General features: G+C 37.6%; 1 protein-coding gene across 2 annotated transcripts in view; it reads right to left on the reverse strand.

The window, feature by feature from the left end:
- Positions 1 to 17,218, reverse strand: part of LOC127861973 (protein HIRA-like) — a 37,960-nt gene that overhangs the window by 6,223 nt on the left and 14,519 nt on the right. For both annotated transcript variants that reach the window (XR_008040384.1, XM_052400779.1), the window contains exons 10-22: positions 17,002 to 17,058; positions 15,943 to 16,013; positions 13,830 to 13,935; positions 13,224 to 13,478; positions 8,231 to 8,316; positions 6,522 to 6,762; positions 5,808 to 5,899; positions 4,963 to 5,101; positions 3,695 to 3,796; positions 2,965 to 3,122; positions 2,216 to 2,436; positions 938 to 1,040; positions 22 to 141 (exon numbers count right to left, since the gene is read on the reverse strand). Coding sequence is in view for 1 of the 2 variants with exons in the window: in XM_052400779.1 (XP_052256739.1) it covers positions 22 to 141; positions 938 to 1,040; positions 2,216 to 2,436; positions 2,965 to 3,122; positions 3,695 to 3,796; positions 4,963 to 5,101; positions 5,808 to 5,899; positions 6,522 to 6,762; positions 8,231 to 8,316; positions 13,224 to 13,478; positions 13,830 to 13,935; positions 15,943 to 16,013; positions 17,002 to 17,058 (1,751 nt within the window). In the remaining variant the exon portion in view is untranslated. The remainder of the gene's footprint in view (positions 1 to 21; positions 142 to 937; positions 1,041 to 2,215; positions 2,437 to 2,964; positions 3,123 to 3,694; positions 3,797 to 4,962; positions 5,102 to 5,807; positions 5,900 to 6,521; positions 6,763 to 8,230; positions 8,317 to 13,223; positions 13,479 to 13,829; positions 13,936 to 15,942; positions 16,014 to 17,001; positions 17,059 to 17,218) is intronic.

The following is a 17,218-nucleotide window of genomic DNA, read 5'->3' on the forward strand; positions in this document are numbered from 1 at the left end:
GTGGCGCAGATGTTCTCATACCTGTCCTGAGACTGAGGGAGATTGGAGAGGGTTCCGGAATGTTTGGAGCCTGGTTTGGGCCGTGTGTAGAAGTGGCTGGAGCTCTGAGCTACCTTGTCTGAACGGTCCTGGATCAGCAGCCTGTAAGCAGGGTAGAACTGGGGCATCAGCGGTATCAAGTTAGTGGTATGCAGAGGATATAGAGACCATCAACAGCATTTATACATTGATTCATTATCAAAAGAAATGCTTTCAAAACAAGACCTATATGCTGACGGAAAGCCAACCATTATGTGAAAGATAGAGAATACTAGGTTAGTTTTGAATACAGGTATGTAAAGTTAAAAACTTGCCAGGTATTCTATTTATCCAATTTTCACATTTATCTGTTCTTGTTTAGAAAGAAATGGCCTAAATCAATAACATAATAAATATAACAACAAGAAAACACTATAATAAACATGTTTTTACAGATGAATACATTGTAATTAATCATAGGATTTGTTATTTCTGAAATGCGGGTATGCTGATAGAATATAAAAAGATTTGCAACAAATTGTATGCTTAATCACTGACATACATATCATCATGACAAAGCTTAAAATGCAGGTCACAATAATTATTGTATGCCATTAATTGCATGGTAAATTAAGTGATATAAACATAAAGCAATCGTTACAATGCACATAATTGACATCAAAATCATCATAAAATGATTCCTATAACTTCATGTATTGACGAGTATTTTTTTTTACTTTAAGAACATTTGCCATTTTTAAAAGGCAATTATGCAATATATTCAACATTACTACACTGACAAATGACGGCATAAGGCTTGTGTGTATTGTTTATGAGTGATCTTCTGGGAAAACTGGGCTAAATGCATGCGTATAAAGTATTGCCCCAGATTGACATGTGCAGGCCGCTCATATCCTACCAAGTTCCGTATTCCACAGAGAAGGTGAAGGCCTTGTGGTTGGACAGCACTATGACTGGTGTTCCGTCGGCAGCCAGGTACGCCTTACTCAGTGTCTCTGATCCTGTGTATAGTAACTAGAGCTTGTCACATGTTGAATTATGCAGCAAGACATGAATTATGCTTGTACCAGAAGTTACAAATACTCCGACACCCATGTATTTATATGTAGCAAGTAGTAACAATCATGTTATATAATCACTTTGAAGTAAAAGGGCATAGTTACACAATTTTGAACAAAGATTTCAAACTTTGCACAGGGATAACTTCATTTATCAAGATTGCATGCAAGTTTGACTGATGTAACTTGAATAGTGTACAAGTTTTTGTCAACTAAGATATAAACAGATGTCTGAGGTAAATTCGGTGTAATCCCCACTTCCCCTCTACTTTTATGTTGGGTCATGAACTCAGCTATGTCTGATGCTGCTAAGCCACTCTTTCATCCAGTCTCATAAAGAAAAAAGTTCATAGTTGTATAAACACAGATCTTTTTATTTTTAAATATTTCATCTATGATCTACAACAAGAATATTTCATCTATGATCTACAACAAGAATATTTCATCTATGATCTACAACAAGAATATTTCATCTATGATCTACAACAAGAATATTTCATCTATGATCTACAACAAGAATATTTCATCTATGATCTACAACAAGAATATTTCATCTATGATCTACAACAAGAATATTTCATCTATGATCTACAACAAGAATATTTCATCTATGATCTACAACAAGAATATTTCATCTATGATCTACAACAAGAATATTTCATCTATGATCTACAACAAGAATATTTCATCTATGATCTACAACAAGAATATTTCATCTATGATCTACAACAAGAATATTTCATCTATGATCTACAACAAGAATATTTCCAAGCAAAATAAGTCCCCTACCGGTGAAACTCCACCATTTGCAGATTTTTTTTGATTTTTTAAATTTATATTTTTGCCATAGCAACTAGAATTCTTGAGGTAGGAACAAAATGAAATGACGTGTGTAATGTCCATATTGCCATCTGTCCATATTTCAAGGTTCATGAAAAAATATGAAGAATTTAAAGTTATGGCAGGATCCAGAAAAGTGTGACAGACAGACTGACTGACAGACTTACTGACTGACAGACAGAGCGCAAACCGGTAGGGGACAATTAGCATGGGTGCAACCAAAGCCACTGGTAACTTGCAGTTTCCAGTTACGATATGGCAACAAGCCCAAGCCTCACCCTTGATGATCCCTGAGAGTTGTTCATTCTTCACAACACACTGCTTCTTCTTCAAGTTCCACACATAGACACTTCCTGTGCACGAGACAGCCAGGATGAATTGACCTAGCACATCCAAGATGGCCACCTTGGAAGGTAGAATTATACTCGGCAGCACTCGCTGACCAATGTCGTTGAATACCGACAGTGAGCAGTCTGTACAGGCCACAATGGTTATAAACCTGAAAATTAGCATAGTTGAAAGTTTTGGTAATCAAATTATCAATTTTATTATCAATTTTTATTATAATGGAGTACAAGCATAGTTTGTTTGATAATTTTTACTGTAAATTTACATTTAATTGGCGAACAATCATTATTGTGATTTACAAAATGTTTAAACATATAGGCAAAACAAGCTTAAATGTAAATCTAATGGTTAAATGATACAACTAAGACACTATTTCTATGATGAACTCAGCTATTTGCATACATTTGGAAGCCAACAAACCTTATCCTTGGCACTTCAAGACTTCAGCACAGAAAATGCACTTTTTTACAAACAGTGACAGACTCAATAAAAGCTAAAAAACATGCTTCAGATATCTATATGCTGAAGAAACCATGATTAGATAACTTATTGAGTAATGGTCTCTTGAATATGATATGATATTCAGCAGTGGTGAATAGTATGTACCTCAGCTAGCGCTTTTTTCTAAAGGTTTCATTTTTATAAATTAGTGAGCAACAAGCAATCAAAAAAGTATTACCTGGACCCTGCAGCTGCTATGATTGGGGCAGACATCACCGTCTGCCAGAGGGTATTACCTCCCCTGCTGACCTTGACCTTGTTCAAGGTCACACCTCCGGATGGAATGGAATTGTCCACATCAATGGCAAGGTCGCCATCACCAGGACCCCTTAACACCTGAATCAAAATCATATGGGCTATGCTGTTTGCAAAGGGGTTTTAGTTGCATGTGCGTGAAGTGTCGTCCCAAATGAGCCTGTGCAGTCTAGTAAAGGCAGAAAAAGCCGTCCCTAATCTAGGACAACACTTTTCGCACATGCATTAACCCTTTGCATGCTGGGAAATTTGTAGTCTGCTAAAATGTTGTCTGCTAAATTTCTAAAATTAGCATTTTCTTCGATTTTTTTCCAAGAATACTATCAGAATAACAAACAGTTTGGATCCTGATGAGACGCCACGTTTTGTGGTGTCTCATCTGGATCCAAACTGTTTGCACAGGCCTTCAAAATTCGAGTCCCACACTGAAAGAGTTGCCTCATATTTATTAAAGATATGATTGGCATTAAGACTCAACCTAAATGTTAACATGGAAATGAGATTAACATTTAAATTCAGAGATTTGAATACTCTATAATTAAGTATCCATATTTTTGTCCGTACCTGTTGTTTTCAATAAGTGATTACTTGTAGTAAAGCTGCCAACAGAGCTCACTTTCCATACCATAACTACTGAATTAGCACATAATTACCACGACAGAGAAGTTGTTGACCACAGCTGGTGCTGGCAGGATGAGGTCATGTGACACATGAACGTGGCGGACTGGTTCCCTGTGCTCCGGAACATGTGATGTCTACATCAGATCAGATTATGATGAACACATTATAATATACTGTTACTGTGCACATCGCAAATATTTAATAAAGTTGTCTAGATTATCTAGACTATCACAATTGTTATAATGATTGTTCATTTTGGGTTGATTAAAAACTGTTTTGGATTATGTATATTGTTCGGTAATTACTGTTTGAATCTTATAGCCAAAAGAGCATGTGTTTGATAACAACTGATAGATTGACTAGACAAAGAACCAAGAGGCCAATGGCATTCAAACATAAAATCAGGTCATCAGGCCCCTGTAAGGTTTACAAGCCATTAAGTATTATGTCACATAGTGATTTACAAACAATTATTGGAACATAAGGTAAATGTTTTGTACAATGTCCTGATGACTAATACCCTTATCATACCCTATAAGTACTAGTACTTTGGATTATTTAGCTGTTTTCAACACTTTTTCACTCATATCACAGCCGTCTGTTAACTTAGTACATGTACCAGTAACAGAAATGCCCTCTTTGAACAAGAGATGGGGGAAGAAAGGCTGTAGAAATGATGTCATGACCAGTCATGCGGCTTTGCCAGGTTTTGAACACATGATCCTGAGATTTAAAGAGAAGCAATTTACCAATATGAGCTTGCCAACCGGTATAGCGCCTCAATATGAGCTTGCCAACCGGTATAGCGCCTCAATATGAGCTTGCCAACCGGTATAGCGCCTCAATATGAGCTTGCCAACCGGTATAGCACCTCAATTGAGCTTGCCAACCGGTATAGCGCATCAATATGCACAGAAGGAGCACACACATGTGAGCCCTTTCCCACTTAACCCTTTGCATGCTGGGAACTTTGTCGTCTGCTAAAATGTTGTCTGCAGAATTTCTAAAAATTAGCATTTTCTTCTATTTTTTTCAAAGAATACTATCAGAATAGCAAACAGTTTGGATCCTGATGAGACGCCACGTTCTGTGGCGTCTCATCTGGATCCAAACTGTTTGCAAAGTCCTTTTAAATTCGGTTCCCGCACTGAAAGGGTTAAAGTCAAAGTGAACATGGCTTTAATGCATTTTGTAAGAAAGGTCTTAAATTTAATTAGATTTTCTATGAGACTACAAACGTATCCAAATGTATATAGAAGCAGTATTGGGTTAAGCCCATTTAAACAACGCCCATACTCACGCCTTGTGTGCCAGGCCCTGGAGGTGTGGAGGGTATGGTGTGTTGGTGTCGGGCGCGGTCCTTGTCAACCAGTCTAGGGCGGCCACGCTTCCTGGGCTGCTCATCCTTGTCATGTTTTCTCTTTGAGGACAGGGATTTCCTGGCATGTACAGGCAAGAATTAATTCAGTTTAACTTATAATAATTAATCTAATCCAGCTGGTATGTTAACATCGTCTACTAAGTTTAATCCAGACAGCACAAGTAATCTTAATGAAAACTAATATTGCATATAAGACTATATCGTTAAGAAAAATAATTATATTACCATGTAATAAAAACAAGAGCATCACATAACGGGTGCCAAGCTCGGCTGCAGGTGCAGTTTTGAATAATTGAAAGCTTGTCAGATTTTTTTTTCAAGAGGTCATATTGACCTTGACCTTTGACCTAGTGACCCAAAAATGGGTGTGGCATGTAGAACTCATCAAGGTGCAGCTACATATGAAGTTTCAAAGTTGTAGATTGAAGCACTTTGATTTTAGAGCCAATGTTCAAAACCTTAACAAAATGTTAAGGTTGTAGCACGACGCGGATGGCGAGCAGGCTATGACAATACCTCGGGTTTTCTCCAAAAACAGCAGAGCCAAAAAATTGTGTTCAGCAGCTATTTATTTAACATATACAAGTGGTTATTTGGTTAACTTTTTAATAAAAATGTGTCCATTCAGTACCATCTTAGTAATTCCTTCTTTGGTATACACTGAAAATAAGCCAAAGCTAGATACTGAATTGCACAACACAAAATACATGTGTTTCATAACATATTCCTATCAGGTTATTCAGGTATGAAACTGTCCAACTCACTTTTCGCTTGGGCTCGGCAGAGGTTTGGAAGTGTCAGACACTTTTGGGGACTGGCTAACCTTGGGGGACTCCTTGTCAAGGGCAGCAAGAGGCTGGTAACAAAATATTGATATTAGCTGCATTCTGAGACAAAGCTGGTTTAATAAATGTGTGTAAAGTGTTTCCAATGTTAGCCTGTGCAGGGACAACACTTTAATCTGAATTATATTTTTGTCAAAAAGAATCTTCCTTTTAAAAAACACACACGATACAATTGGAAAGTGTCCTCCATAAAAAGCCTGAGCACATTGCACAGGCTTATACAGGACGACACTTTATGCACGCACATGCATTAGACCTCTTTTTCACACAGGGAGGCTCATGTAAATTGGGAACAAACAGGAATGAGAATAGTGTGAACTAGAAAGTTAGTTACAAGTGCACCATTCATAATTATGTGATTAATAATAAACAACTGTAAAAATGACATGTTGATGGCCCCGATACTACAATATATCAGTATTTTTGGAACAAGTATTGGTTACAGCAGTGGTATAGAAAAATACATGATGATAACCCTGCAATCGTAATAGATGAACCTTGCTTTTTCATATTCCAATTTTTACACAGAGAAGCCTGTCACTTTAACCTTGCTCTTATTAAATATCCAAAGTTGGGCTGGTTGAGCCAAATAGCTTAAAGCTGATATAAATTCCAGAACACTGAGCAACTCACCAGCACAACGGCATCAAATGTCTTCTCCCCTGCAAGTGGAGACATGAGGTTGGTGGGGGGCGGAAGGTTGGACTTGGGCGTGCTTTCAAGGTTGGGCAGGCGCATGGGGGAGCCTGTGGGCTGGGGGGAGAGGAGCCCACCCTGCGTCACTTTGTCCTGCCTCTCCACCTGGATAGAGCTGCCACCCTTGGAGCTCTGGAACTGAATCTCATCTGAGCCTGTGAACGGGGCTGGAGCACCTCTGTGGGACACAAGAGCTTTGTCACAAACAGACTTACATCCAGCACTACTTTGTCAGATATGAGTTAGGGCAAATCACTGGGATATAAGTGGACTACTGTACTGAACAAAGTATATTACACAAACATCTACAATTCATGGTGATGATATTTAAAAGGTTTTTTTTACTGATGAGAAATTTGAAAGTAGTTTGCTTCAAAATCTCATGATACTTTAAGCAGACAGACCCAGAGGCTTGACAAAGTGTCCGCTATACACTCAATTTATTCTCATTTAAACAAGAACGTTGTCACACAAAAGTTGTAGCCTAGAGAACATTGATATCTTTGCTTTTGTATACAAGTTTTGCAGCACCTTATCTCAGTAAATCCATACATTAATCATATGCTGTTTTTACAAGTTGACAAATCAAGTAAAGATTAAGGAGAATATATTTAAGAAGCTTTTTCTTAAAGAAAAAGGTGTCAGTTAGATACGATTTGATTTAAATTATCAGTGGTCAATGTCTAACAATTTGGCCCAGATTAATAGGAAGTGAAGACATCAAACCCAGACATTACATACATGTATTCAGTTTGTTTGTTTTTCTTCCAAAATTCACATTTTGCAAATTAAAGAATGCAAGAATACTACTACGAGTTGAAACGGCAGGAAATGTGAACCCCGCATATTAAAGTGATTAAATAGTATTGAAACATGTACAAACCACAACAGGCAGGAATATAGGAGTGATTCAATGGTATTGAAACATATACAAACCCACCATCTGGTTCCACAGGCAGGAATATAGGAGTGATTCAATAGTATTTAAACATGTACAAACCCAACATCTAGTTCCACAGGCAGGAATATAGGAGTGATTCAATAGTATTGAAACATGTACAAACCCAACATCTGGTTCCACAGGCAGGAATATAGGAGTGATTCAATAGTATTGAAACATGTACAAACCCAACATCTGGTTCCACAGGCAGGAATAAAGGAGTGATTCAATAGTATTGAAGCATGTACAAACCCAACATCTGGTTACACACGCAGGAATATAGGAGTGATTCAATAGTATTGAAACATGTACAAACCCAACATCTGGTTCCAGACGCAGGAATATAGGAGTGATTCAATAGTATTGAAATATGTACAAACCCAACATCTGGTTCCACACGCAGGAATATAGGAGTGATTCAATAGTATTGAAACATGTACAAACCCAACATCTGGTTACACACGCAGGAATATAGGAGTGATTCAATAGTATTGAAACATGTACAAACCCAACATCTGGTTACACACGCAGGAATATAGGAGTGATTCAATAGTTGAAACCTGTACAAACCCAACATCTGGTTACACACGCAGGAATATAGGAGTGATTCAATAGTATTTAAACATGTACAAACCCAACATCTGGTTCCACAGGCAGGAATATAGGAGACTAGGAGTGATTCAATAGTATTGAAACATGTACAAACCCAACATCTGGTTCCACAGGCAGGAATATAGGAGTGATTCTTCTCCTGCCATCAGGGGTCTTTGTCTCAATCTGTTTATCTGTCGGCTGTTGTCACAGGTATAGAGAATAATATGTGAATATTGGATAAAGGTCTTAATAGAGAATATATATTAGTATTGAACATGGGCTGAAAAAGTGTTGATTAAAGGCCATAATACTGATTACTATATCAGTGTTGAACTCATGCCGAAATATAGAATACTCAAATGTCACTCAGTCATGCTTGAAATAACCATAATGTAAGTATGAAAGGGCGATATTTAAAAAAACAACAACATGGTACTAGAGTTATGGCTCCCAAAAAACTTTCATTTCCTACATAAAATATGCCTACCTAATAAGTTTCAGTTTGTTACCTCTTACAGTTTTCAAGTTAAGTTCTGCACAAAGTTTCAACATAGAAATATACAAATTGCAATAACTAACAAATATAAAAGCAAGTGTTTTAGTTCTTTAACATGGCAGATTAGCACAATCACTGCATATCCCTTCTATCAACCTATAAAGACATTTTAGTCAATAACCACAATGAGATATACCTACCTATTCTGTTTATAGTTCTCAACTCCTTGAGTTTTTAAGATATGCTGCTGACAAAATTTTAAAACAAACATAAACATTTGGTATGATCTTATAGAATGTAAAAGGATGATATAAATCGACTGACATTCATGAAGGAATTTTTCTTACCATTTTGGGAAAAGGAGTCTGATCAATTTGGGATTTTTTAAATCGATAAAATGGCAAATTTGTTTGTTTTTTTTCAAACAAGAGGGCCTGAAAAGCCCAAAGTCGCTCACATGAGATAACAAGATATTATTGGGACAAATCTTCTGACCAAGTTTCACAAAGATCGGAAAATAAATGTGGCCTCTAGAGTGTTAACAAGGCTTTACTATAGCCATATAAGGAAAATGCCCCGCCCCCTGGCAGCCATGTTTTTCAACCAACCGGCATCATTTTTAAACTCGTCCAAGATATTATCGGGATGGATCTTCTGACCAAGTTTCATGAAGATCGGACAGTAAATGTGGCCTCTAGAGTGTTAAGGCCTAACAAACAAATATATTTGTTTCCACTGACATGGCCTAAAAAATTAGGGTAGGTAGGTAGGCAAATAATTTTATTTTTAAAAATAATTTTTTTTGTACAATAAATTTGATGATGTATGTAATGCTATATGGCTTTATTTAAATGCTTTAATGAAATAAAAACTTGCTGCTCATTAATTTTGCATTTGTTGCTTTCCTTATTTCCGAGTTTAATGTTGACTTCCTGCAACGGCTTTAATAGTCCATTTTATGACCAATAAAAGGCATAACTAAAGTCGCAGTAAGCTTGACCCTCAGTGTCTATAGGGATTCAGTGTTGTTATACTTTCTGTTCCTTTGGGATCATGGAGTATATACTATATTATTTATAATTTATAATATATTAAATAGCCCAAAAGCCATGTTAGGGGGACGCGAGTGGTGTTGCATGTAACATTATCACCATGAACAGACCCAATTAAACTGGGTGTGCTATTATATTTCTTGGATGCAGTTTATGCTTCCAAAGGACCACATTTTCAGATTATATTATGTACTGGTGGCGTTGGGTCAATTAACCAGGGCTAGCGCTGTCCCAAAATTTCTTTGAGCCAACCAGGTTTTTGTTTTTCGATGCGCGAAAACTGGTTTTGAAAAAATTATAAAAACATTTACTATCAACTTGTTTATATTTTCTTTTAATGACAACAAGGGCATATCACATATCATAATGTAACATACATTTTTCAATATAGAAATAATTAGTATGATACTTGTCAAAGTACAAACATAAGTTATTTTATAGATGTACATTAAATAGGGGTGTCGATTGTTCCAAATTTGAAATCCTGAAAATTAGGCCGGGGGTCTTGGAACCGCAACCGCAGGAATCCAACAGGAATACAGGGCAGATCCCCTACCCCATCCAGAGCCCTTACTAATTGTTCTTTTTTATAGTATTTCCAATTGTATTTTCAGGTGAATACAATTTAAAATATTATAAACCACACCGTCCGTATCACCGCATGTGCATTCGTCATTCTATTTCTTCTATAAAGAACTTCGAAAATAAATTATAATCAACGAAAAATATTGTATCCGCAAACGACAGTCCGAAAAATTGTACGCGTTTGCCACATTAAATAAAATGTGCATATCGTTTGACTGCAGACATTGCAAGACCTAGCAAATATACAATTTGGTTGACATATTGCTTTACAATAGCTTTTTTTGTGGGTAAAAAACTACTTAATTATCACCTTTTAATTTCAAACGATAATCGGCAAAAAGGTGTAACATCGTCGAAATAGAACTAATTATTTAATTATCATCCTTTAATTCAGATCGATAGTCGGGAGAAAGATGTTAAGTAATCAGCTTAGAAATAATTTATTTATTGGTACGCTTCTTTTGATTTGTTAATCTTTAAATATGACGTTTGCCATCGGCCGCTATATTGTTGGCGGACGACAAGATCAACTGACTATGTATTCTAAGTGTACAGTGTCTGCGCATGAATGACCCAATATTATGTGTGAGCAAACTTATTGCTGATTGGCCAGCTACCATGTGCGCTTCAATAACAATAAAAATGATATGCGGATACCGTAGACAAGTTTATTGAGCGTCGCCGAAAAATACGCGGTCCGATGTTTTTCGAATTTTGAGCTAAAAAAAGATTAGGACCGGCGGCCAAAAAATAGGTAGGGTCGGGCCACCGGAAACAAACAATTATTTTTGTTACGCCTAACAAGATTTTACTATAGCCATATAAGGAAAAATGCCCCCACCCCCCCCTGGAAGCTATTTTTTTCAAGCAAACATAATTATTTTCAAACTCATCCAAGATATCATTGGGACAAATCATCTGAGCAAGTTTCATGAAGATTGGACAATAAATGTGGCCTCTAGTGTTAACAAGGTTTTACTATAGCCATATAAGGAAAAATGCCCCGCCCCTGGTGGCCATGTCTTTAAAGCAACCAAAACCATTTCCAAACTCATCCAAGATATCATTGGGACAAATCTTCTGACCAAGGTTCATGATAATCAGAAAATAAATGTGACTTCTAGAGTGTTAACAAGGTTTTACTATAGCCATATAAGGAAAATAGCCCCGGCCCCGTGGTGGCCATGTTTTTCAACCAACCGGCATCATTTTTGAACTCGTCCAAGATATTATTGGTATAGATCTTCTGACCAAGTTTCATGAAGATCATACTATAAATGTGGCCTCTAGAGTGCTAACAAGATTTTACTATAGCCTTATATTGCCATTTAAGGAAAAATGCCCCGCCCCTTGGCGGCCATGTTATTCAAGCAAACGTAACCATTTTCGAACTCATCCAAGATATCATTAAGACAAATCTTCTGACCATGTTTCATCAAGATTGGACAATTGGCCTCTAGAGAGTTAAGGTTTTACTATAGCCATATAAGGAAAAATGCCCTGCCCCCTGGCGGCCATGTTTTTCAACCAACCAGCATCATTTTCAAACTCGTCCAAGATATTATTGGGATGGATCTTCTGACCAAGTTTCATGAAGGACAATAAATGTGGCCTCTAGAGTGTTAGCAAGATTTTACTATAGCCATATAAGGAAAAATGCCTCGCCCCTTGGCAGCCATGTTTTTCAAGCAAAGGTTACCATTTTTGAACTCGTCCAAGACATCAGTGGGACAAATCTTCTTAGCAAGTTTCAGGAAGATTGGAAAATAAATGTGGTCTCTAGAGTGTTAACAAGGTTTTACTATAGCCATTTAAGGAAAAATGCCCCGCCCCCTGGCGGCCATGTTTTTCAACCAACCGGCATCATTTTCGAACACATCCAAGATATTATTGGGATGAATCTTCTGACCAAGTTTCATGAAGATAGGACAATAAATGTGGCCTCTAGAGTGTTAACAAGGTTTTACTATAGCCATATATATAGCTATATAAGGAAAAATGCCCTACCCCTTGCAGCCATGTTTTTCAAGCAAAGGTTACCATTTTTGAACTCATCCAAGATATTAGTGGCACAAATCTTCTGAGCAAATTTCATGAAGATCGGAAAATAAATGTGGCCTCTAGAGTGTTAACAAGGTTTTACTATAGCCATATAAGGGAAAATGCCCCGCCCCCCTGGCGGCCATCTTTTTCAACCAACTGGCATCATTTTCGAACTCGTCCAAGATATTATTGGGATGAATCTTCTGACCAAGTTTTATGAAGAACAGACAATAAATGTGGCCTCTAGAGTGTTAACAAGATTTTACTATAGCCATATATAGCCATATAAGAAAAAATGCCCCGCCCCTTGGCAGCCAAGGTTTTCAAGCAAACATAACCATTTTCGAACTCATCCAAGATTTCATTGGAACCAATCTGCTGACCAAATTTCATGAAGATTGGACAATAAATGTGGCCTCTAGAGAGTTAACAAGGCCAATTTTGACGCCGCACAACGGACAACACACGACGGACAAAAAGCGATCACAAAAGCTCACCATCCATGAGCACGTTGTGCTCAGGTGAGCTAAAAATGGACCAAACATAAAAATATTATAATTATTTGTCACAAACGACACTTCTTCGTAAAATTGAGATTTGTTTTACAATTTCAATTTGGGATCGGGTCTGTTTGCTTTGGGATCGGGTCCGTTTTACTGCCTTTTTTACATAGATGAAAAACCGTTGTCAGGGCAATTCAATTATACTCCCTTTATACTACGTATTATGGATGGTATACTTTTATAAATTGGATTACAGAAGATTATGTCCATTCATGCTCTTGGAGAGCCACAACAGCTTGACCTGTCAACAAGGAAGCAAATAGCTTTGATTTCTATTTTCAATACATTTTAATATCTTACTAAAAACGCCATAGCTTGCTATGACCTCAATACACAAAGCTTTGGAGTCCTAACAAGCACTGTTACCTTAAATGGGGACCCCGTCATGTCAACTCCCCGGTAAAATGATGACGAGGATTTTGTAGGTGTCACCATTCCCAACACGTTGGACTCAGACTTGCTCTTTTCTGTAGGAGACAGAACAATGCTGCTGTTTTGCTGCTGTTTTTGGCGTTGCTGCTGCAGTTTAAGAATGTCCGCAGACTCGATTATCTGATTAGCTACACTGCTGGCGCTGGTCTTTGTGACTGTCTTTCCGTAGATCTTCTCAAGCAAATGGGTCTGAAAGTAAACAAAACTCTTATCAGCACGGACAAAAAGAAATTATTAGCAACTGTTATGAAAAATAATATAAAATTTAGTTAAGACTATATTTATGCCAATTGCATTATAAATTAGTTTAACAAATCATTTCTATACATTAACTCTACTTAATGCACTGAAAGTCATTTTTAAATGTTAATTTAATAAAACCCACATTTCGAATTTTCAAATCAGAAAATGGGCCGTGCTCTGTGAAAAGGGGGTTTAATGCTTGAGCGTAAAGTGTCGTCCTAGATTAGCCTGCGCAGTACGCTTAGGCTCATCTGGGACGACACTTTTTGCAAAAATTCCCCATCAACCAAAGCTTACCTTATCTGCCCTGGACATGGGTGTTCCTATCTCCTCCTGTTTGAACTGAATATAGGCCACGGTGCCGTCACATGAACAGCACATCAGCTCTGTTCCACTTGATGCCCTGTATAACACAAATGATTTGGATTTGGAAACCATCCATTAGAAGGCCATAGGTTTTATTTACATATGTTAATTGAAGGTTGACAGTTCCTAGTGACTGTCATCAAGTGACAATTTTCACTGCAAAATGTGTTTGCTTTTTTAATCTGTTCACAGCTGAAAAAAATTACTCTGCATATTGTTCCTGCTCTTATTTAAAAGTATAAAATTGTGCTTAACTGTAAGAAATATTTGTAAGGCATTTACAAACGAAAATTTCTAGCCTTTTATACTGAATAAATATACAATATACATTAGTTTCAATATTTGTCATGAAATGATTCATGCATTATTATAGAAGTTGTGTTTGTTTGTATATATGTTACCCTGTTTTGTACAAAATAAAGTTCATATAAACGCAGTCAATTAACCTCCTTACGCATTTTCCTAGTTAAGCTGGTTATTATGACATTTATTGACAATTGTCATACTTTAACCAAAAGTCATGTATGAATTGCCGTAAAATAATATTAAGACCAATCATAATATTTGGCCTGGATCCCAATACAAGTTATGTGAATGGAATCACCATACAAGTTTTGTGGTAAGAACCACCTTATACATTATGTGGCTGGAACCAACATACGAGTTATGTGATCAGGATCACCATACAAGTTATGTGGTCTGGATCACCATACAAGTTATGTGGATGAGATCACCATACAAGTTATGTGGCCGAGATCACCATACAAGTTATGTGGCTGGAACCACAATACAAGTTATGTGGCTAGAATCACCATACAAGTTATGTGGCCGAGATCACCATACAAGTTATGTGGCCGGGATCACCATACAAGTTATGTGGTTTTGGATCACCATACAAGTTATGTGGTTTTGGATCACCATACAAGTTACGTGGCCAAGATCACCATACAAGTTATGTGGTTTTGGATCACCATACAAGTTATGTGGTTTGGAATCACCCTACAAGTTATGTGGTTTTGGATCACCATACAAGTTGTGTGGCCGAGATCACCATACAAGTTACGTGGCCGAGATCACCATACAAGTTCTGTGGCCGAGATCACCATACAAGTAATGTGATTTTGGATCACCATACAAGTTATGTGGCTTAGATCACCATACAAGTTACGTGGCCGAGATCACCATACAAGTTATGTGGCCTGGATCACCATACAAGTTATATGGCCGAGATCACCAAAAGAGTTACGTGGCCGAGATCACCATACAGGTTACATGGCCGAGATCACCATACAAGTTATGTGGCCGAGATCACCATACAAGTTACGTGGCCGAGATTACCATACAAGTTATGTGGCCTGGATTACCATACAAGTCATGTGGTTTTGGATCACCATACAAGTTATGTGGTTTTGGATCACCATACAAGTTATGTGGTTTTGGATCACCATACCAGTTATGTGGCCTGGATCACCATACCAGTTATTTGGCCTGGATTACTGTACCAGTTGTTTAGCCTGGATCACCATAAAATTTATGTGGCCTGAATCACCATACCAGTGTTGTGGCCTGGATAACCATACAAGTTATGTTGCCTTGATCACCATACAAGTTATGTGGCCTGGATCACCATACAAGTTATGTGGTCAGAATCATGATTTTAGCTATATGGCCGGAATCATCATACAAGTTATCTAGCAGGGTAGAAACGGGCGTATCAATTTTATTCTGTGAGAACCTATAACAGTTGCAAACAAGAGATGTGTTTGTCAGAAACACAATGCCCTCTATTGCACCGCTTTTGAAGCCATATATTTGACCTTTGACCTTGAAGGATGACATTGACCTTTCACCATTCCAAATGTGGAGCTCCATGAGATACACATGCATGCCAAATATCAAGTTGCTATCTTCAGTATTGCAAAAGTTATGACCAAGGTTAAAGTTTTGGGACACACACAATGACTGACTGACTGACACAGTGACAGACAGGCCAAAAACATAATACCCCCGATCTTTCGATCCAGGGGCATAAAAAAACATTTACCAGGAAATATCAAGTATGGAGTTGTTGAAGAGATCATGTGTCACAACCAAGGGACGTTTCAAAGCTGTCAGCTGGAGAACAAAAAAGAATACACAAAGTACAATGCTGGATTTATTTCCTGCATATTAACACAAAAAACATTATTGTATTGTACAATTACATACTTTCAAATAGGGAAAGCATAAGTAAGAGTCAATCATTGTTGTAGGTGGAAGCACTTTCATTTTAGAGCCAATGATAAGGTTTTAGCACAACGCCTACGGTGGACGGCTGACGACAATCTGGCTAAGACAATACCTCGGGTTTTCTCCGACAACAGCCAAGCTAAAAATGGGTGTGGCGTGTGGAAATGAGGAAGGTGAATGTACATATGAAGTTTAAAAGTTGTAGGTGGAAGCACTTTTAATGTAGAGGCCATGTTAAAGTTTTATATTCGAGGTCACAGCGACCTTGAACTTTGACCTAGTGACCCAAAAATGGGTATGGCCTGTAGAACTCATCAAGGTGCATGTACATATGAAGTTTCAAAGTTGTAGGTGGAAGCACTTTGATTTTAGAGTGAATGTAAAGGTTTATGTTTAAGTTTTATATTAGAGGTCACAGAGACCTTGACCTTAGACCTAGTGACCCAAAAATGGGTGTGGCGTCTAGAACTCGTCAAGGTGCATCTATATATGAAGTTCCAAAGTTGTAGGTGGAAGCACTTTGATTTTAGAGCCTATGTTAAAGTTTTATATTAGAGGTCACAGTGACCTTGACCTTTGACCTAGTGACCCAAAAATGGGTGTGGCGTGTAGAACTCATCAAGGTGCATCTACATATGAAGTTTCAAAGTTGTAGTTGGAAGCACTTTGATTTTAGAGCCAATGTTAAGGTTTATGCACGACAGACGATGGCGGACGACGAGCTGGCTATGACAATATCTCGGGTTTTCTCCAAAAACAGCCAAGCTAAAAATGAAGTGGAATCACCTTGTTATCATGCAGATATCACTCTTAATAAAATACTGATGAGCGCATTTCCAATATAAAGACCCTATAATTGTTCTAATGGTCTTACCCAGATGGAGAGGCTCCTGTCCCTACTCCCTATTGCACAACATGTGTACTGTTGAGGCTGGGAAGGGAATTACAAACAACATTTACAAATAAATGTTCCATGTAATTTTGATAACATTTTAGTGTATTTCCCTTAACAGTTTTTAAGTGATCAACTAAAACCAGATGGCAATAATGGCCCTCAACTCAACATCATTTGAGAAATATCAGTGCATTAA

This window comes from Dreissena polymorpha, chromosome 1, assembly GCF_020536995.1.
Source record: "Dreissena polymorpha isolate Duluth1 chromosome 1, UMN_Dpol_1.0, whole genome shotgun sequence".
NCBI classification, from domain to species: Eukaryota; Metazoa; Mollusca; class Bivalvia; order Myida; family Dreissenidae; genus Dreissena; species Dreissena polymorpha.